Here is a 21,014-nt window from a genome sequence, read left to right on the forward strand (position 1 = left end):
TTCTTGGTGCTGAGCGGGCCATTGGCATCTTGTAACGGCCAGGCCAGATGTCGATGATGGTGTTTTTTTTTATGGTTCCTTAGGAATCCAAAACTTGATTAAGTGTATTGCAAAGCGGTGCTGATCCAAAGGTTGCTTTTCATCATCCAGTGCTTGGGCCTGGACTTCCTCCCCGATCGGCCATTACTTCGTCTTGATCACGGGACCTTGGACCTCGCCTTTCGTCATCATCACTTATCCTCCCCTCGTCATCGCTACTCCGATCGTCACTTCCCACCCCCTCATTCTTCACTCCATTCTCCTCTGCCTCCAGTCGTTCCTGCTGCTGCTGCTGCTGCTCCTCCTCCTCCTCATCCTCCTCCTCCAAAAGATCCTCCAAGTCGCCCAGCGGGCTAACCCTAGGCTCCAACTCATCCAGATCCTCCAGCACGTCCCTCCTGGTGAGCTTGTACAAGCTCGTGGCGCAAACCCTGTCCTTGGTGAGCAGGTCGTCGGCAAACTCATCCATGTAGGTCAGACTCGTCCCGGCCCTCCCTTTCCTGCGCAGCTTCCTCCTGTCCTCGAGGAACGGCTCCAGGGTCCGGTAGACGTCGGCGCTGGACCGGGTCAGGCGCACGTAGAAGATGGCCAGCGCCCTCAGGTACTTGAACTTTTCGCCGCCAAATTGCAGGTACTCAGCCAGGACCGAGTCGTCGGGCCCGAGCTGCAGCAGCTTGAAGGCCAGGCAGAGGAACGGGGTGGGCTTTTGCGACTGGCCGACCACGCCGCCGATGTACGTGACGTGGTCGACGACGCGGTCCACGATGTCGGCCTCGTTCACGCCGAAGCACTGCTCCTTCCAGAAGTAGGACTCGGTTATGCGGTCGACCACGGCTTTTTCCATTATGCGGGCCCGGTTGAGGCCGTTGGGCGCGAGCGTGGCCGACGAGGTGCCGCGCTCGTCGAGGAACTTGTGTTCCGAGGCTTGGTGTATCTTGCCCATTTTCTTTTTCTTTTTTAATAGTAGTAGTAAATATTTCCTTTTCTTTGTTCTTAGGTAGGGTCGATTGCCGAATCCTTTTGGATTTGATTATGGGCCTCTTTGGGCTATTATTGTTGTAATACCAAGGAAATTATATACCAGCGTTACTGCGGCTTCACAGCCTGGATATTGTCCCGTAGAAACCACGAGCAGGGTATGTTACAGAAGGGTCCAGAAAGTGGGGCCGCCATCATCAGCAACTTTCTTTCTTTGGAGCTTTTTTATCGGTCCTTTGTCGATAGTTGCCCGGTCAGCAAGCCCCACACGCTGTCGTAGTTAAACAAACTACGTCAGAACGCCTCCTTCCTGTTCCAAGTCGCGCGCCACTGCTACGTGTACTGGGTGGGAAGAAGAATAGATATTATACACCGGCCCGCTTGCCACGGTTTCGCAAGAGACAGAATTGCCGCGCTTCCTACAACCCCCTCTCATAATCGACCGACAACCACAGCCCTTAGATGTCGGTAACCTCAAATCGGTGCAACGAACCAGCGATTAGTATATACAACAAAAGGGAGCACAACAAAAGCGCACAACGGCCCTCCCGGTACACGGCATTTGTTTGCGTTCATTGAAAAAAAGAACGATTCTCAAGAAAAGAAAAGAAAGAAAAAGAAAAAAAATGCTCATCACATCATCCCAGGCCTCAGTAGCACTGACGGCAATGATAGGTTAGTTACCTTTACTTTCTGTCCTTTCCGATCATCAACTCTTGCCAATTGGGCGGGTATGTGTGTGTGTGTGTGTGTAACAGACACTGAAAAAAAAGGCCCAAACAATAAACAGTCGTCGCCTGTACGCTCGCGCTCTTCCTATCCGGCTACGCGATCCAGCAACGGACGCTCCGCGACCTCCGCGCCGCCATCAAGCCGGCGCCCCGCCCATCGCCCCAGGTCTTCATCCAAGAGAGCGCCGGGTGGCAGGCCGCCGCGGCCAAGGGGGAGTTCGACGACAGCGAACTCGAGAGCGGCGGCAGCGGCAGCGTCGCCGATGACAACGCCGACGGCCCCGTGGTCGAGGTCAAGCTCAAGGACAGCAGCAGCAGCAGCAGCAGCTCCATGTTTTCCATGTTTGGTGCTGGCGGGTCCAAAGGTGCCGCCGCCGTGCAGAAGCCGCTGAGCAGGGTCGAAAGGAGGAGGAAGATCAAGGAGGATATTAAGAAGCTGTCGCAGGGCGAGTCGCCCGTGTACTACCAACGGCGGTTATGGTGAACGCGTATTTTTTTTTTTTTTTTTTTTTTTTTTTCCTCTCTTCATTGTTTTGGTGAATTTGGGAGTGGGTGGGTGACAGTACGGACCCAAGGTGTACGGATAAACAATTGATCTATACGGGGACCTCCACAGGCTTTTTGCGTCGAGGGTTTCTCTGGACCGGTTCCAGACGAGCGTACAAAGGGCGTTCTTGTTTTGTTTTTGTTTTTGTTTTTTCCTTGGGGGACATCTACAGCCATATTTGTTTGGCTTACTTGATTATACGACACGCAATGTATATAGTTTTGATACGACCACGGAAGCTATTTTGGCTCCACACAGCAAAATGAATTGAACGACATGGACAAATTGGATCAAACAAGGTATATGGAAAATGTGTATACATTACTGCAGAAAAATAATCGTCTAGTCTAAGCGAATCTCTTCACCCTACTGAATATAAAGGGCCGGTCATTCTTGAGCGGGAACTCGGCCAGATCGTCAGTCAACCGGTTGTAGCTGTAGTGGCCTTTCCAAGCTAGCTTGTTGTTCCTAGTTATCTTGCCTGCCGTCTTGAGCGCGAGGTCGAGACGGTACATGTACTTGCCGATGCCTTCCGTCTCGATGAACAGGTCCTCCTCGGTCTCTGGAAGACCTTGTTCCTTTTCTTCTCCCTTGACCTTGCCGGCGTCGTCGTACAGTTCAGAAACAGCCGACCCGAGACGCCATCGGCCCTTGAGGGCATTCTGCATGACGATAGAAGGGAGGTGTCCCGACGCACCCTGGCGGTGCAGCTGGAGAGACTCCTTGGTCAGGTGTTGCACCACTAATTTGCCAATGTCAGCCATATATCCAGGTCAATCTGCTTCATTTGGTTTTTTTTTTTTTTTTTTTTTTTTTTTTTTTTTTTTTTTTTTTTTTTTTTTTTTTTTTTTTTTTTTTTTTTGATTAAGCGATTTGCTTACCTTCGGCGGGTTCCGCCGTGGTCAGCAATGAGATGCAAGTACCATCGCGAAAGAAGCGCAGATACCTGAAGTAGGTACAGATGTGGACAGGGCTGTTCCACGTCACTTGATTCGCAGAGGCCTGGCCGGCCCGGATGTAGTTGACAGTGCTGATGTAGCATCCATTGAACCTGATCCTCGGCCTCGAGCGAAACATGGTCTGCCACGAGCCGCCGTACTTGGAGGCCAAGAGAGCTTGCGATATTTCTGGCTCCCCCTGTTCCTGCTCGAGAGCCGTAGCCTCTGGCTGCCCGTCGAGCCTGAGCATGTCAAGCTCGTCCAGAGCAAACTTCTCTGGGTCCCAAGTCAGACTGGTCTGGAAGCGGCGGTGCATGCCTAGGAAGCCAAACTCGGTCCCCAGGCACACGCGGCGCCAAATGCGCCCTTCGGTGGCCACCAGGAACGCCATTCTCTTGCAGACCTGGGATAGTCGCACAAAGTCACCGACATCGTCTACGGCCACGTCCTGGAGGATGTGCAGCAGGACCTCATCCGGAAGCGCCGCGATGGGGCAAGGGGGTGGCGGCATGCCCTCCATGGGAGGGCCGGCCGGTTCTATGGCCAGGCCGGCAAAGCTGATTATCAAGTCACTTATGCTCTGGGGTTTAGTAGTAGCGGCGGCGGTGGTGGTAGTAGTAGTAGTCATGGCAGGATTATCGGGTTGCTGTTGTTTCTCGCTAGCAGCCGAGCTTCCTGCTCCGACAGAGGGCTTCTTCTGAGGAGCCCAAGCAGCGGCAAAGTGCTTGGACTTGTACTGCTGCTCGACCTTGGGATCCAGGCGGAAGGCGGTGCGGTAGAGCTTGAGGCTCTCGCCGAGATTGCCGCGGGTTTCCTGCTCAACGGCATCTTCGTAAAGCTCTACGGCGGACCGAGTCTTTTCAGGCTTGGCTGTTGTGGGCAATGGAGTTGGAGTTGGTGCTGATGCGGATGCGGATGCGGATGCGGATGCGGGTGTGGATGAGGGGGTTTCTTCTACCGCCGCATTTTTAGCCTTGGTGGAAGAATACGACGATGAGGAAGCTTCGGCTGGGAGCGGTTGAACCTGGACCTTGGGTTTCAGCTGGGTTGGGCTGGTTGGTGGTTTCCTCTTATCTGGCGTCTTTTTTTGCTGCGATGATGATGATTTGTTGTTGTTGCTGTTGTTGTGTTTGGTTTGAGATTGTCTTGCCCGTACTTCAGCCCGCCACTCTTCTCTAAATGACTCCAGGGCAGAATTGATGTCTTCTGGCGGGTCTTCCATGGTAGCAATCTACGGCTAAGGCCTTGCCAAATTAATTGGGTATGGGCGTGATGATTTTTTTATTTTTTATATTTTTTACGGGAGGCAACGTATTATATAGGAACCAAGACTGATGCTGATGGTGATGACGATGATGCATCCGATGATATTCAACGGTTTGGTGTCCTGTTCATGATAGGGTAGGTAAAGCTGCAGCCTAGTATTTCCCTAGCAAATGAATCATAATGACTGTGTGGTTGGTTCGTCATACCGATAAGGAAAGAAAGAGGCGGCATGGCTCGGTGTTCCGTACAGTACTGTGTTCGTTTTATTGATTACTGTAATATGCACTGTAAGGCATTGGAAGATCACTGTAGACAAGGGCAGGGCAGATATTATTAGCAAGCAGTTAGATGCCGTACTCCTTTCTTCCTAGTTGCCACCAGCCATCGCTATCTATCTTCACTAGTCCAGCTCCTGTGGCTAGCTAGTTTTGTTAGGTAGCTCTAAGTGACCGTGAGGTACATGCATACAGTACCTACATACCTACCTAAAGCATGTAGGCGCAATGTTCAGCTTGTGCTACTCTTTGACGTTACAATGCAGTTCCATGTCTGAATACACCCAGATTGCCAAATTGCATCCCAAGACACAAGGAACTTGTACAAAGGGTAATACAGGCAACGCCATGTGAAACTTGCTGCAGCACGCCAATATTAACTGACTATAGCCACAAGATCTTACAGGGACTGTGCGGCGTAATATCTTAGAACCGTAGCACCGACATCGGTAGTGGGAGGGGGCGGTTTTCTTCGATGCAAGTAAGATGGATTGGAATGAAACCCCAAAGCTTAAGCCGGCTTACATAAAGAACATGCAGCAAAGGCTTCGGCCCGCCCGTGCAGAAGCTTCCTTGTTTGTTTGTTTTATTTATTAGATTCATGTGGTTCATTGACACTAATGCTATTTTTGCATTGTACGGGCCTCTGTTACCACTCTATCGTAAATTTTTTTCTTCTTTTTTTATGTTTGATTAATTGTCGTTTTTGTGACGAATTTTCTGTTTCCCCTAATTCTGCTATGATCTTGACACTTGCCCTTTTAATAATAATACGTGATTGAATCGCCATTGTCACCCCCCCACTCCAAAGTTCCTGGGCGGTTCCGATTTCTTGAATCTTTTCTATTTTGCCCACCTTTTCTGGGGGTTTTTATTTTTTATTTTTTCTCCCTTTACTCGCTCTTCTTTTTCTTTTTTCGTCCTTCTGAAATGTCGCCTTCATAGCCAGGGGTTTCTATTCCAAGCCAGTGGTATATTCTTCTGTTTTTTTTTTTTTTTTTTTTTTTTTTTTGTTCCTTCTAAACTTTGATCGGTGTCCTCCTCACATCCACCCATCACTGTGCGGCGGGCGAAAGCTTGTTTGCCCGATTGCGTTGGTTGGTACAAACAAGACAGCTCGCGCAGTTGTTACTTACCAATCCAGTTATCTATCTTTTTCGCCAACCATCGCTGCTGGCTCGCTCTCCTCACCCCCGACGACACCACTCTGCCAACCTTGAGAGTCTCAGAAATCGACCGTCAAAAATGGCGTGGTCCAAAGCAACCCGCATCGCCGTGATGCTTGCAATCGATCTGGCATTTTTCTTCCTCGAACTCGCTGCTGGAATCTACGTCGGTTCCCTGGCCCTCATGGCCGACGCCTTCCACATGCTCAACGACGTCATCTCCCTTGTTATCGGCCTCTGGGCTGTCCGTGTCGCGCAAAATAAATCTACCGACAAGTTCTCCTACGGCTGGCTGCGCGCCGAGATCCTTGGCGCCTTTTTCAACGCCGTCTTCCTCATCGCCCTATGCGTATCCATCCTTCTCGAGGCTCTCGGCCGCTTCGTCGACCCTCCCACCATCCAAAACCCTCAGCTGATTCTCATCGTCGGTTCTCTGGGCCTCGCATCTAACTTCGCAGGCTTCTTCGTCCTCGGCGGCCACAGCCACGGCCATGGCCACGATGACGACCACGACCACGACCATGACCACGACCATTCCCACAACGACGCGCACTCGCACTCGCACTCGCACTCGCACGATCACGCTCATGCTCACGATGCCACCCGCGAGGCAGAAGAGGGCCGTCACATCAGCTTCGACGACAGTCGTGAGGACGTCGGTGGGGTTCCTGCACGCCTCAAGACACACAGGCGCCGTCCCAGCAGCAACCGCCACAGTCGCCTCACTAATATTGATGACATGTCGTTCCACCCTGCTAGCTTCCGCCAGGAGATAATAGCTGCCAGCCGACCCGTTGAGGTCTCGGACGATGAATCCGCCACCGACAACGAGAACGACGACACCAATGACAACACGCCCCTTATCAGCGACCGCACCAGCGCTGGTCATCAAGGCCAGTACGGGAGCACCGGGCACTCTAACGGCCATGGACGCTCGCGTAGGGACTCTGTCCTGCACGACCACCACAACCACAACAAACCTAGGGAAGCGCAAAAGAGCGGCGGTCACAGCCATAACCACGCAGACATGGGCATGCAGGCCATGATTCTGCACGTCATCGGCGACGCTCTGGGTAACGTCGGCGTCATAGTGACCGCCCTTATTATCTGGAAGACGGAGTGGCCCGGCCGCTTCTACGCCGACCCTGCCGTCTCGCTTTTCATCACCTGCATCATCCTGCGTTCTTGCATCCCGCTGACCCTCGCCACGGCCAAGATCTTGCTCCAGGCGACGCCCGATCACATCAACATTGGCGACATCAAGGCGGACATCCAGGACTTGCCAGGAGTGGTCTCATGCCACCACGTGCACATCTGGCAGCTCTCCGACACCAAGCTCGTCGCGTCCATGCACATCCAGGTCTCTTTCCCTATTAGCGAAGAAGGCGGCGAAAAGTACATGAAGCTGGCCATGCGTGCCCGGAGCTGTCTCCACGCCTACGGCATCCACAGCGCTACCATCCAGCCCGAATTTTACCTGGACGACGCCCAATTCGCCCGTTCCGATATGGCCGCATCTGATGCCGCCACGGCCTGCGGGACTGTTGGTACAGAATCCGTGTGCCTGCTAGAGTGTGTCGATGACTGCGTGGGTCAGGGCTGCTGCTCCGATGCCGGGGCCAAGTCACCCCCGGGCAGTAGCCATTCGGGGTCCGGTGGCGCCCACAACCACGGTCATGATCACCGCCACTAGTAGACTAAACTAGATTTCTATTTTTCCTTGACTCTTTCTCTTTTGTTTTGTCATTTATTCATGGATCACTTCTGAACATTGGCTCTGAATGGTGACCGTCCATGGTCTTCGCGTGGTTCTCTGCATTTTCTGGGAGTTTTATGGCATGTCTAATACCTCCCTCTCTGTCTCACAAACACACTCTTTTCGCTGTTGTTCTCTGCCTAGAAGAACTATAGCATCACTTTTCTTTAATTCTTTTTACCGATATTTGTTATACGTCTGGTCTTTGACAAACAAGACGCTTGTCGGCGGACGTTATTCATACGGTGTAAGATATGCATAATAGAAAAAGAATCGGCGATCTTTTTTTTTTTTTTTCTAATCCGTTTTTCTTATTGAGCCCTATGCTGGCTTTTGCATTTCGGGGACTGTTTTTTCTATGGTCCGGTAATGATCCGTGATATAACTTGAAATCAAATACTATAGAGTGAGTACATGGGAGCTCACATGTGATGAATGCATCTGTTACTGCCGAGTTCCTTTTTTGCTGCAGGCTCCGCGAATCTTTGCCGTATGTCACCGGTTATATGTGCAAAATTGTTCCCCGAATTCGGGGGGAGCACACCAATAGCCTTTTTTTTTTTTTGTTTCTTTTTCTTTTCCCTTCTTCTAGTCTTTATATACTCTCGTAGTGGAGACATGTTTTTATCAAATAAGAATGTCTAGCCTGCACCTCCGTTTGCCATCTGGCTCGTCACATCGTCACCAATCCAGGAATCTCAACATCCTCTGGCATACCCACGTGTCTCAAGTATCAGTTCTCCTACCAAGTGCAGTCATTAGACACAGCCAACCACGTGACAAGGATACCTGCCTCTAGGACAGCAACAAACTTGGCATTGGTAGCGCTATGGGTAAGTGACCATTATCGAACCCGTTGCGCTACACAAGAGAGAAATTCACCATGGGTCGATTCAGAGCGACCATGTCTGTCCCTGATTCACAGGTTTTCCACTAGGGAGCTGAAGCTTGTCTGCCACGACCTAAGAGGCAAATATTAACACAGCCAGTATAAGACAGGCTTCATGCCTATGGGGCAGGAAAAAAACCACATTTTGAACAGATACCGAGTCGGGAAATCCTATTGAAAAGCACAAATCATTACTGCGAGTAGGGTATTCTGTATAAGAAGTCAGGCAGAGAGACCAAAGAAAGAGCAAGTAAAAAAAAAAAAAGACAACAAGGAATAAAGGTGCAAGACCTTCTAGAGAGGCTTAAAATCTTTCGAAAAAGCACCAAAATCCCCACCTCTCGTGCTTCCATTACCAAGATGACAAAGACACCCAGTGCCATTTGTCGAGCATAAAGAATTGAAAATGATAATAAACTGCTGGCGTATCAGTCTCGCAGAATACCAAAATAAAAGAATCTCGCAGCAACAAGAAAACATCAAAAGAATAGGATGGCGGGATTTTATGCAAGATCAGGTGTAACAAACAAAAGATCATAAACAGAGAATCATATAAGGGCTGAGGGTGTTCCTTCTCATCCGTACAACCATACGGACCGAAGTTTGTTTCATCAACGACGGATAGGAGGAGGCGTCCGGCTGCCTGGTGGTGCCGAGTTCTCCATGTTGCCCGTCAGCTCAGCCACCCGGGCCTTGATTCGGGCAACCCTGGATTCGATAGCTGCGATAGCAAAGCTGTTAGCAGCTTAGTCTTTTTACCAAGAAGAACATATACAAAACAGAAACAGACGGTCAAGACTTACTCTCTTCTCCACTCGTATCGCCATCGCCATCCGTCGTCTTACTGTACCCACCCTGGCTCTGCTCCTCGCTCTGCCTCTGCTGTGCCGCACGATCTGCCGCGTTCTTGCGGATCTGCGCCCACCTATCCTGGGCCGGTGTCAGGCTAGTGGGCGACTGGACCTCGGGGGCATGTGCATGGGCAGGAGCAGGGGCGGGAGCAGGGGCGGGTGGTGCTTGCGGAGCGACGTTCTCACGCTGCCTGGCGATGGGTGGCGGGATGGCATCAAAAGACTCGTCGTCCGAGTCGTCGGGAATAAAGGCTGGCTGGTCCGCTAGTGGGCCCTGATCAAACCGACTGAACTCCTCACGCGCCTCGTTGGCATCCACCGTCTCAATCGGCGATACTGTCTCGATGGATGGCTCATACTCCTGCACGGGAGGCGCGCCGCCGGTTGCGGGCTTTGTGGGTGTGACGGGCGTGTGGGCTCGGGGCGTAAAATCATCGGTTCGTTCGCTGGGAGCTGCGAGCGAGCTCGGTCCAGTCATATGAGGCTCAGGCGACAGTGCGGCAGCGGCAGCTGCTCCTCCTGCCACCCCTGCCGCTCCTCCCACCACTCCTGCTGCTGGTGCTGCTGCTGCCGCCGGCGGGAAGCCGTTGCCCGCGTCCTCCGAGCCCTGTTGCTGTTTAGGCTCCTTGTCCTTCTTGCGACCAAACAATTTTCTGAATCCACCTGATCCTTTCTCCTTCTCCTTCTCCTTGTGCAGCTTCTTCTGCTGCTTTTTAATATCAGGGCTAAAATCAGGCTCTGGGGAAACCAGGTTGCTTCGTTGCAGGTCCATACTATGCTGCTCCTGGGGAGGTGGAGGCAAGGCCGCCGGCTCCGGTGTCGGCGCTTGCGAAAGATGCTCTCTCGTGACAGGAGAATGTGACGCCACTGCGGGCGAAGGAGGAGGAAATAAAGAGGGCGACTTCTGGGGAGGTGGCGGCGCCTCATCGTCCTCCTGGATGGGGCCCGTATGTGACCCGTTTCCGTTGCTCTGCATTGTAGACTGCCCAAGACCCCGGCCTGTGCTGGAACTGGCCAGATAGGCTTCGCGGATGGCCTCCTTGTCGTACCGATTGGCCCACTGCATCGCCGGGGACGCCTCAGTCTTCAGGCCGGGCTGGAGCGTCATGACGCTCTTGGTCTTTTCGGCAATCAGCTCAGCGTCCGTCCTCCCACGCCTGGTCGGCGAGTTTTGCGCAGCCGCTCGCTTCTCCATCATCTCTCTTTCATGGAGTCGCTGCGCTGCAGCTTGAATCTTGGCTTGTTGGTCTGGGCCGATGCTAGCCTTGCTGTTGCCCATGTCGCCACCATGACCATCTCCCCTGCCGAGCATATTCTTACCCACCGACTTGCTGCGGGACATGCCTGTCTTGTTGCGGCGCGTCCAGCTGAAGAAACTCTTCTTCTCCGCGATGTAGGCACCCTCGTCGGGCTCCGGCGCGGCGCCCTTGACCATCTCCTCGAATATCAGCCACCGCCCGCTACGGATCTGAGTTTCAATAACAGCACATCTTCCGAAAGCAGACTTCCTCTCGGCCGTCTCCTCAGGTGCGAGACTAGTCATCCACACCCACCAGAACGAGTCGTCGAGCTCGAGACGGGATATGCTTGCCAGCTCTCCCGGCTCGAGGTTCTGCTCCGACTCCAGCCTCGGCCGGTGAGACTGTGCGCTGCGCTGACGAACTGTCGTGTCGATGGGCGGAAGCACTTTGTCGGGCGGAAGTAGGAGGTTTGAGGGGCTGTTGGGCCCATCCTGCGCAAACCCAGAGGACAAGAAATCGGCCCACGATGGTGTGGTTGGTCGTGCAAGATTGACTCCCGAAGCTGGCGTAGTCCTAAGCCCAGTAATTTGTCGCCTCCCTTGCCTCTGCTCCGAATCATCATCCTCCTCCATTAGCGTCGCCCCGAATCCGATATCCTCAAACCGTGACCAAGAGGCATCGCGCAGACCCGTCGAGTGCTTGGCACTGGACAGTGCCTGGGTCTGGTTCGCCGCAGCAATCGCCTTAAGAACTCTGCGGCATTCCTCCGTCAATGCCTGAACAGGATCTTCATATTCGGAAAATTCAAACAAGGGTCGGTCGTTGTCCCGGTACTGGAAATGGTTGCCTCGCCTGAGGAGCGCAAAGGGGGTCGGCGATACCGTCTCAACAATCATTACCACCTTGTATGTTGTTGACATCATGAGCGATGGCCTTTCCGGAGGGTACTCGGTCTCCTGAAGCAGTTTCTGAAGCGACATTGGAAGCATGGAGATTCCAGCCTGCGTTTGTTGAGGGGCGATGGATCGTAAATAGGCGAAGAACAGATGGCTGGTCGCATCGGCTGCCTTGAGCCAAATTTTGTAGCCACCCTCGAAACCGTTGCCAGTATCCTTGTGCTCGAAAGCCCACCATGAAGCCATGCGAGAGAGTTTGCGACCGCCAAAGCCATTCATCTTGCCGTGCGCGGCTACGGCAGAGAGCAGGTCGAAGAAGTCAAATATTATGGACGACCGCGCCTCATTCTCTACACTGAGGGGTATAAACGTCCGGAAGGAATCGCGCGCCATATCCGAGTCTAGCGAAAGGACATGTCAAGTTAGAACTGCCGAAGTCCTGCGTCGTAAGGCGCAACCAAAAAAAAAAAGGGGGGGGGGGGAGACTGTTGATACGGACCATGTTCGCCGACCTTGAACAGCTCATAGGCATCCCAGCCCACCACACCACCCTGCAACCTAGCCCAGCACCACTTTATAACGCCAGAGATGACCTATGAAAACGGTGTTAGCAAGACTACCGGAAGATTGAGTGCAGCGCAATCTCCCAAACCCACCATTGGTTCTAGCATTCGAAGCTCCTGACCCAGCATGTCACCGCGCAGATTCGAGGAGTGGTCGAAGAAATGCCGTATAAAAGTCCGGACTGCACTAGGGTTGGAGGTCGGGCGGAATGGGAGGAGCAAGAATGGTATGTCAAGGCCTGGATCCGGGTAGAGCGAGGCTCACGGTCAGTTTCCATGCCAAACACACTGGATACCTAGGCAGTATTTTGAGACTCCCTCACCTCTAGCCTTCAGCTCCAATGTGCAGCGGTGCACCAGATCCTGCACCTCCTCGGGCTCGACCGACGTCCGCGCGAAGCCATCCTCCCATTGAGGCTTCTGCGGCAACTGGTTTGTGAGGTGATCGAGGTTGCCGTTCTTCTTGGACTTGGATATCTTGGTGGGGCCGTCCTTCCCCTTGAGGCGGGAGAATATGCTAGGCATTGGGAAACGCCTCGGTGACAGGAATGCAGGGCCTACACTAGTCAATCTCTTGGAAGCATTCGAGCTGTAAAGCCACGCGGTTCAATTAAGGCCACCGGGTAGGGGCGCCCGTGCCGTCTGCCGCGCAAGACAAAGAACAGGCGACAATCCTCGGCGTTGCTCGTCGGGCGAACCGCGAATTCGAGCAAGGCAAGCTTGGCGGGCCAAATTTGGGTTCGTGCGGTAGAGCAGTTTGTCGAGCAAACACCGGAAGTCTTTAAGAAAAGACAACAGTAGCGATTGACAACTCCTATTTGGAACAGCGGGTAAAAGCGAATGAACCTGGCAGCCCAGACGAAATTCAGGGTCTCGTCTTGAAGGTTCGGTGTGTGCCTGGTATCAGATGGTATGTACTACGTAGTGTGGCGATGAAGGTTTTGGATGCAACCCAGTAATGACGGGAGTGAGCGCGTTGATTAGCTGGAATAAAAAAAAAACAAAAAAAAAAAAACCGCGAGGTATATTTCCAATGGATGTCCACAAACACTCCACGCAAGAGGCTATGAATGGCTGGTTGCAAGGGAGAAGAATAATGTCAAAAAGGTAACCGAGCAAATACACACAAAAAAAAAACAGAGCAAGAAAAAACCAGAGATCGATCCGATACAAGCAAACCCGAGGGAAAGAGATTTGTCCAGCGCGGCACTGGTTTTAGCGATCAATGCAGAAATGCAATGCTGCCCAGCCCCAGCTAGGCCTTGCTCAATCTGCAAAGAGGGTTCTTTCCTAGCGCTGAAGAGGGCGATCGAACAGGTTCGGCTCTAGCCCAACCTGGGAAACCTGTAGGCGAAAAGCCTGGAGCTTGTGCGGGCGTGTCAATCAATGTCTTCAGGGGCTAAAGTGGGACGGGGATGTGAGACAGGCGACTGGCAAGGCGGGCGCCCCCGACAAGGGAAGGGGGTCCTTTGCTATTCAAATTTGACAAGGGGGGGAAAGAAGGCATATGCTAGAACAGTACAGTAATTACTTACCGTAGATGGTAGTTAGCTGCAAACAGCTCGATCAGCTCGAAAAAAAAGCCATCATTATATACCTTGTTTTTTTTTTTTTTTTTTTTTTTTTTTTTTTTGCTTAAATATGTCTCTTGCAAAGATATTTTTAAACACATATATCCGACATTTGCCATCCAACAACTTGCGTTGCACGCCGGACACAAAAGGGTACGTGTTGAATTGGACGTCTGTTCTTACGTGGCTACTGCACGCCGTCCTCGACTAAGAGCCTTTGGATGAAGTTGGCAGTTCGTAAACCCAGGAAACGGACGGAGAGGAATTATCAGTTTGATTGCCAACAGTCACACCAAGTTTTGTACCTGCATAGCAAAATGAACGGCTCGACCTTAGGATAGTAATCCAATCCGTCAGAACCTTAGGCTGGTTCCAGTGCGTCCGAGGGCTCGTCAAATGTGCAGTAGAATGCAGATAGCCGGCAAAGGTGGGGGTGCTAGCGCTTCTGATGGGTAGCCTTGGTAGCGTGATAGGTGGGATGGGGAGTGGGGGGTGGGGCCCCGTGCTGGAGAAACATAAAAAAAAAAAAAAAAAAATCATGCATCGTCCGACAACTTTTTTTTCTGGTCTCGGTTATCACGTATTTTGGGGGAAGGGGGTTTTTGCTGGTCGCGTTTGTTTGTTCGTTGGTTCGGCCACAAGGATCCGATATTATCGACGCATGCATACAGTAACACTGGAATTTCCCCACTTAGGAGTAGTCGGTACGCAATCGACCAATTGACAACCTAAAGTGGACGTGCTCAGACACAGTCGAATTTTCTGTATATTACGGATTGAAGATGCCGGTGTTAGTTGGCTGGTTGTTAGTGGTGGACTGCGTATTAAGGGCTGCAGCTAGATGAAATTACGTCGGGTTAATGGTGGTTTGACAAGAAGGGTTGGCTACCAGAGCCTCTCTGGTCAAATCATCCCACAAGGGCATGGAAGTTTCTCCACTCAAGCAGACGGAATCCTTCCTAATGGAGTATCAGAGGAAGAAGAATCTGCATGCAGTATGTACTGCATTCAATGGTAGTACCATAGGTAAGGTAGTTACAGGTACCTTGTTTGAATGATAATGCTTTCTCATGCATTTGTCTCTCTTTCGCCCTGGATTCCCGATCTCCTTCTGCCCAACACCTTACATGTCGCATGCACACCGTATTCGGAGGAATAAAAAAACAACAACGTTCCAAGAATAAACCTCCGTAGTCAGCCACGCGCTCCCAAAGCCTCTTGACTTGCCGTCGTCCAGAATTAGAGCTGTTCCATCCGACCCTACCAACATCAGGCTTATACCCGGCAATTTGGTAATTTAGTGATCCGGGTTCCCGAAAAGAAGAGATAAAAACGTACGCCCCCTTCCCCATTTTCAGCCCTCGGGTCGTTTTATCGCCAGCAGATCAGCTGGAATGTTTCTGTTATGGGGTCCCCAATCTCAGTCCGATCACTGTGGGAGGGGGTGTTGGTCTATTTTCATGGCTTCCATGTGCTGAAACCTCAACGCATGAAGAAAACCTGCGCAACGACTTGAACCGGGGATGCTAGCCGGGAGAAACTCTCCCGCTGAGCTGGCAGAAGTGCTTGAGACAAGTAAAGTCTTGCTGAGTGCAAAGACAGAGAGTGGGGGAAAAGAAAGGAAAGGAAAAGAAAAGCCACACGTCATGAAAGATACCAAGCATTTCGTATATTCCCGATTGATTACTGTTGCTGAAGAAAAAAAAAAAAAAAAAAAAAAAAAAAAAACAAGGCTGCACTCATAACTCTTGTCTTCTGCATGGTGTGCTGGTACGAGGCAACTCAATCTGGAACATGGCTTTTGGTTTTCTGTCAGTCCTTCCGCATTCCGTCGCTTAATTTTGCTTTTTCCTTCTTGTCGTTTATACCAGTCAGTAATAAATACCAAGTATTTAAAAGGAGCTGGCTCGAGAACCAAAATCACCTTCCCATCTCAGCCCCTTCAGCCGATACAGCTAATGCTTTCCTTTCGGGGACCATGAACCTTTTCCCGCCGGGCGCCACGAAACACGCCTTGATTGATGGCCGATTTTCTTCTCGGACATGGTACTCGGTGCGCATCAAGCAACTCAACATCTCGCCGTCGCGTGTTTATTATGCGCAAAACAAGTCACAAACTCAAATGCAAGGACCCATATAATTCTGGGATGTCCATATCAGATCTGATAACATAAAATTTCCCGCAAAGGGGGGGCCGAGCTCCTTTTTTTTTGACAAATCCAGGCCTAAACCAATCCTCGTACATGACCTGTAAAACGTGACGTGAGAAAAAAAAAAAAGAATATACAAGAAACACCCAGAAAACCAGGTGGCTCTCGTAAATACCGTCCTGGTCAAAACTCCCTCCCGGCTTCGTTCCTCGTTTTTGTTTTGTTTTTTTTCCTTCGAAATCATCATGCCGTAGCCGTAGAAGGATCCTTATTTTCGTCTCCTTTGACCTCGATACCTTGCTTCGCAGTCAAAGGTGCTGACACCTCGGACTTCTTGTTGTCTTCAATCTTTCGCAACTCCTCCAGTGCCTCCAGCTCCTCTTCTTCGTCAAAGTCAAACTCTTCATCATCTTTCTTGACCTTACCTGCCTCGGGTGCCGCCTTGACTACCTCCACCTTCGGCTTGGGGAACAGGCTGACTCCCTCTGTCAGGCTCCAGTCAATTTCCTCCCCTTCCCCATACCTCTGTACCAACCACTCATTGGCTTTTCTAAAGTGCCCACAGTCAAAGAATCCCCTGGACGCGCTCAACGGGCTCGGGTGCACCGCCTTGAGCACCAGGTGCTTCTTCTGGTCGACCTTGATCACCCTCTTGGCCGCGGGACTGCCCCATGCCATAAATACCACGCCCCTGCTGCGCCGACCCGCCACGAGCTCAATGATCTTTTGCGTAAACTTCTCCCATCCCCGGTTGGCGTGCGAATTGGCCTCGTGCGCCCGGACCGTAAGGCACGTGTTGAGCATCAGCACGCCGCGCTGGGCCCAAGGCGTCAGTAGGCCCGAATTGTTGGGCGGCGGCGAGAAGGCAGGGTAGTCGTTCTTGAGGCAGATATACATGTTCTTGAGAGACGGTGGCGCCTTGGTCGGTGGTCGCACTGAGAAGGCAAGCCCGTGGGCCTGGTTGATATTATGGTAAGGATCTTGGCCCAAGATTACAACCTTGACCGTATGGAATGGTGTATGGCGGGACCTGTTGGTGGCAAAAACGAAACGGAAGATGTTAGTATAAATCAAGCAGAACATAGGGACGAGTATGTCCGCTTGTGAAGGTAAACGAGGCTCGTCTGTTTACATACCATGAATAGATATCCTCCCTTGGCGGAAACACTTTCTTGCCCGCATTCGCTTCCCTATCTAGGAACCTCTTCAGATCAAGAAACTCCTTTGTTGTAATCTCGTCCTTGAGCAGCGCAAGCCAGCTCTCGTCCAAAGTGTCAATCTCCAGCTTTAACAGCTCCCTCTGTTCGTCAGTAAGCTTGTCCACCCATTTCTGCTTGTTGAAACTGACAGCCGGTGGGTTGGCTGGAGCTGAGGCTGCTGGCGCTGTAGTAGAACTTGAGCTGCTCGATGTGGTGGCGCCGGCGGCGGGTGTGGTCTTGGGTGCGCCAAAGAATGAAGTGATGCTGCCGTTCTGTTTGGGTTTCTTGGCATCTGAGGCTGCCAGCGCTCCATTGGCCTTGCGCTTGAGGGTGGACATGGTGTGAAGAAGCAGCTTGGGACTGTTGGTGCTGTCGTAACAAAGACGGTGTGCCTCCACAGCCTGGAGAGGTATTCGAAGGCCAAGGATCAGGCAGTATCCAGAATCCTTATTTAAACCTTGGTTGTGCGGCTTGTTTCCTTTACAATGGCGAAAAAGACTTAGTGGTTGTAACAGTGGATAGACACAATCAGCGTTGAAATTGGGTTGAATAGCAGAACAGAGTAAAGAGAGAGGAAGGTTTGGAGAAAGAAAAATAAAATAAAAATAAAAGACAAAGTGGCACGAGTCGATTATGTGTGTAGGTAGGCCGTCCCAATCTAAATTCTAGGCAGACTGGATAGGTTCCGTTTGTGCGCAAGATAGCTGTGTTTGCTTCCTTTCGTTTCAATTATCCAAAACGGGCGAACTCTGCAGTCATAGATTATGGGGAATGGGGAGCGGACGCCGCATTGAGGAGGTGGGAAGAGGGAAAACGCGTGGCATTCACGTCGCGGGCGCGTCAAAAACGCCCAAGCGTGCTGCAGCTTTAATGGGTTTCAGCGGGCAGCCAGCCCCCTTGAACTGTGCATGTGCATGGGCAGGTCTTGTTGAACGTTACGCACAGCCCGTTGCCCGATCCCAAGCAAGGCAGGTAATTACTTCGTAGGTGGCGTAGCCATTTCCCCCCTGCCGCGGAGGTGTGAGAGGCCAGAACATGTCATGAATCATAAGTTTTCCAACAGATGTATGCTTTTGCTATTTTGTTCCTAGTCTTACAATCATACCACCAGCCAAAACATTGAGGACTGTATCTGGACTAAACTTGAAAAAGAAACCAAATACAGCCACCACAACATCCCAAGTCCGGACAGTTTTTCTCCCCCTCATCGTGTCTAAAAGAGCAAGTGAAAAATCACAGCTCGTAAGAATTAATTAACGCTTTTCTTCAATTTCCCGGAACGCCTTACAATGCATCCAAATACGCAACAGAGAGGTGTTTTTTTTTCCTTCCCGTGAAAGAGTCTCGAGGAAAGAACAAACATGTTAAATACACCAGCAGAGCCCTCTTATTAGGACTGCTTCAGCTCCATCTCTTGCCGTAATTTCCTTTCGTTCATACTCCTGAACGCCCTCTTACCAACCTCGTAGCTGCTGATCATGATGGCGCAAGCAGGCGCTACCTTGAGCGTCCTTGGAATCCAGCCTTTGAACAACCCGGATGCTCCCTCGGTCCGGAAAATGTGCCAAAGCAGTTGCACCATACTCCGCTCCTCGGGTGCCACAGCCTTGGCTGTCTTGGACATGCCGCCATTGCTCTGGTACACTTGAGTGCGCGTTTTTCCAACATCGAAAGGCATGGTCGCCACCGATGCAAACGCTCCAGAGAGTGCGCCAGCAACAAAACTGTCCACAAAAGTCTCGGCGTGGTTCTCACGGCTCTGTGACCTCCTCCGGACACGTCCGCGGGACTCGTCTGCATCGCGTGTCTGACCCCTCCCCCGCTCGCGCGCATCGGTAAGACTTCCTCTGATGAACTCGTAGCCCCACCAGTACATGCCAGAGAAGGGCACATCCCGCCAGAGAGTAAGAGTTAGACCACGCCATAGTGACCGATAGCCCTGGAGCCCGACCATCTCGCGAATGCCTCGGAACGTGTCGGCCAGATGTCCTGCTGCGGAAGAGCCGTGAGAGGCCTGAAGTCGGGTTCTGAAGAGCTCGATGGGGCTTACGGCCCCTGCTGCCAGTATCCTTGCCACACTGCCTGCGACCAAGGGTGAATAGTCTTCCTTGATGACTTTGACAATGGGGCTTTCCCTGTTATATCTGAGCCATTCGTAGCCAGTGAAATATATTATGTTTCCCGGAACCGCCATAAGAAGTGTCGGGGATAGACCTCGCCACAGAGCAGTTGCGCCCTCATTCCGGGCAATTTTCCTGAGTCCATCTATAGTCGAGTTGTATGTTCTCTGCTGCGTCTGCTTTACTGCGCATTCCAGAGCGGCTACCCTGGAATTGCTAGGCTCTGTGTGGCCACCGACGACGCAGAACTGGGCATTGTTGTTCATGAAGAAGACTTCGCGACAGCACGCCGTGACGCCTAGATTGGCCGGCGGGCGGAATGTGCTTGTGGAGATAAGGGGTAGTTTGTGAGCCTTAACCGATGATTCAGGCTTGGCGATAGTTTGCGACTGTAATCGCACACGAACGACATCCAAGGGTGTTACTGCAATGGGTCAGTCAGTACTTCAGATCTTGAATGGACGGCTTGCAAGCATTATAAACATAACATACCTAGAAGCCCGGTCAATAGGCTGCCAGAAATGGCTGACACCATCTTCTGGACAGCAGTGATCTCGACAGGTTCATCGTCCGCAGACAACCCGCCCGCTACACCGGTTGGCAGTGGCAAGGGCGCCGCGTGTTCCGCACCAGATACCATCTTTGCTAACGTGATGGATTGTGTGCCATTTTTGCGTTCGCCCGGGTCGTGAATAATTTGCGATGAGGGAGCCGAGGCCAAGGACGCCATCCCGGCCTGGCTCAGCTTCGCATTATCAGACGGGATGTATGTGCAGAGGCGTGCTCGGTTGACTACGAGATTTTCGGGGCAGGCGGAAAGTGCAGAAGGAAGAGTAGGTTTCTTGAATTTGATGAACAGACGAGTGTGAAGATCGCTCGCAAAAACTAGCCAGTGTGTACTTTACTTGAGCCAGCCGGGTTCAAGGTGTCTATTAAGGTTCGGTGGTTGTTTATGTAGTTGCTTGGTTGAATGTGGAGATAAGGACTCGAAGGCCGAAATTCGGATCAGGAGTGAGTAACAATTTTTTGCCTCCTCAGCACACCTAAACGCAGATAGGGGACTTCGATGACGACGGAGCTCGATGGAATCGACATGGAAGGCAGCTTGACCCGCGGCGGGGGCTTTTGATGGATGTCATGGGCCAAAATTGGACTCGATTCACCAATCAAAACATTTGAACGCGCGACTGGAGAGATGAATGCAGTGGATCACTTTGTGCATTGAATTTGTGGATCTTAGATTTACCCCTACCCAAGTGCTTGGTCAGGCTACATGTACTATGGACTATCAGCCCGCTCCCAACCGGGTACAGTTTGCTGGCATTGAATACCACTGGGTACCATCGGCAGCTCCATCCCCAGGTCACTCCGTACCTGGCCAAGCTGGCCTTCCCCCTGTCGCTTGGTGTTGTCTTGCCTTTTGTCGGTCACCAGGGGACGAGGTTTACAGGACATCGAATTCGCTCCAGCACTAAAATCACCATTGGCATCTATCTTCCTTGGGATACCTTGAATAACTCAGATTGCCCGAGTACCCATTACCTCAAAAACACAAGCACATCCATTGCCTAATCAGGTATATTGTACAAGCTTAACCAACTACCGGCTGCTAAATACCAAAAGACACAAGCGCGACCCGGACCCCCACGACCATTCATTGGAATCGTCTTTCCTCGACTCGCAGTTTATTTCCATTTCTACTACGTCCATTTAATCAAATTCGACATATCCTCGAACCCTCCAGGTACACAAAGCTCGATCAATTAGAGCCTCTCGCAACAACAGGTGCAGATAAAATCACGCCGCACACGCCCCCCGCCGGGACGAGGTCCATGGCT

At 51.7% G+C, this 21,014-nt stretch overlaps 8 protein-coding genes across 8 annotated transcripts; 3 read left to right on the top strand and 5 right to left on the bottom strand.

Annotated features, from left to right (window-relative positions):
• Positions 1 to 142: 142 nt before the first annotated feature.
• Positions 143 to 982, bottom strand: PpBr36_05687 (uncharacterized protein; the record flags this gene model as incomplete). The annotated part of the gene is made up of 1 exon (XM_029892840.1): positions 143 to 982. One exon carries the CDS (start codon positions 980 to 982, stop codon positions 143 to 145), a length of 840 nt encoding a protein of 279 aa, XP_029746619.1.
• A 661-nt stretch (positions 983 to 1,643) lies between these two features.
• PpBr36_05688 (uncharacterized protein) lies at positions 1,644 to 2,232 on the top strand (the record flags this gene model as incomplete). Its single annotated transcript, XM_029892841.1, has 2 exons — positions 1,644 to 1,692; positions 1,808 to 2,232. The coding sequence occupies 2 exons, from the start codon at positions 1,644 to 1,646 to the stop codon at positions 2,230 to 2,232; spliced, it is 474 nt and encodes a 157-aa protein (XP_029746614.1).
• Positions 2,233 to 2,642: 410 nt separating this feature from the next.
• PpBr36_05689 (uncharacterized protein) lies at positions 2,643 to 4,455 on the bottom strand (the record flags this gene model as incomplete). The annotated part of the gene is made up of 2 exons (XM_029892842.1): positions 2,643 to 3,037; positions 3,177 to 4,455. The coding sequence occupies 2 exons, from the start codon at positions 4,453 to 4,455 to the stop codon at positions 2,643 to 2,645; spliced, it is 1,674 nt and encodes a 557-aa protein (XP_029746613.1).
• Positions 4,456 to 6,019: 1,564 nt separating this feature from the next.
• On the top strand, positions 6,020 to 7,633 carry PpBr36_05690 (uncharacterized protein; the record flags this gene model as incomplete). The annotated part of the gene is made up of 1 exon (XM_029892843.1): positions 6,020 to 7,633. The coding sequence occupies one exon, from the start codon at positions 6,020 to 6,022 to the stop codon at positions 7,631 to 7,633; it is 1,614 nt and encodes a 537-aa protein (XP_029745973.1).
• A 1,563-nt stretch (positions 7,634 to 9,196) lies between these two features.
• Positions 9,197 to 12,661, bottom strand: PpBr36_05691 (uncharacterized protein; the record flags this gene model as incomplete). Its single annotated transcript, XM_029892844.1, has 5 exons — positions 9,197 to 9,306; positions 9,389 to 11,974; positions 12,073 to 12,166; positions 12,230 to 12,375; positions 12,460 to 12,661. 5 exons carry the CDS (start codon positions 12,659 to 12,661, stop codon positions 9,197 to 9,199), a joined length of 3,138 nt encoding a protein of 1,045 aa, XP_029745974.1.
• A 3,439-nt stretch (positions 12,662 to 16,100) lies between these two features.
• On the bottom strand, positions 16,101 to 17,532 carry PpBr36_05692 (uncharacterized protein; the record flags this gene model as incomplete). Its single annotated transcript, XM_029892845.1, has 2 exons — positions 16,101 to 16,887; positions 16,994 to 17,532. Coding segments are annotated over 2 exons (1,326 nt in total), but the record flags the coding sequence as incomplete, so codon positions are not given.
• Positions 17,533 to 18,446: 914 nt separating this feature from the next.
• PpBr36_05693 (uncharacterized protein) lies at positions 18,447 to 19,906 on the bottom strand (the record flags this gene model as incomplete). The annotated part of the gene is made up of 2 exons (XM_029892846.1): positions 18,447 to 19,600; positions 19,669 to 19,906. The coding sequence occupies 2 exons, from the start codon at positions 19,904 to 19,906 to the stop codon at positions 18,447 to 18,449; spliced, it is 1,392 nt and encodes a 463-aa protein (XP_029745976.1).
• Positions 19,907 to 20,456: 550 nt separating this feature from the next.
• Positions 20,457 to 20,651, top strand: PpBr36_05694 (uncharacterized protein; the record flags this gene model as incomplete). The annotated part of the gene is made up of 1 exon (XM_029892847.1): positions 20,457 to 20,651. One exon carries the CDS (start codon positions 20,457 to 20,459, stop codon positions 20,649 to 20,651), a length of 195 nt encoding a protein of 64 aa, XP_029745977.1.
• Between the last annotated feature and the right edge of the window lie 363 nt (positions 20,652 to 21,014).

Source organism: Pyricularia pennisetigena (assembly GCF_004337985.1).
Source record: "Pyricularia pennisetigena strain Br36 chromosome 4 map unlocalized Pyricularia_pennisetigena_Br36_Scf_6, whole genome shotgun sequence".
In the NCBI taxonomy this organism is placed as follows: Eukaryota; Fungi; Ascomycota; class Sordariomycetes; order Magnaporthales; family Pyriculariaceae; genus Pyricularia; species Pyricularia pennisetigena.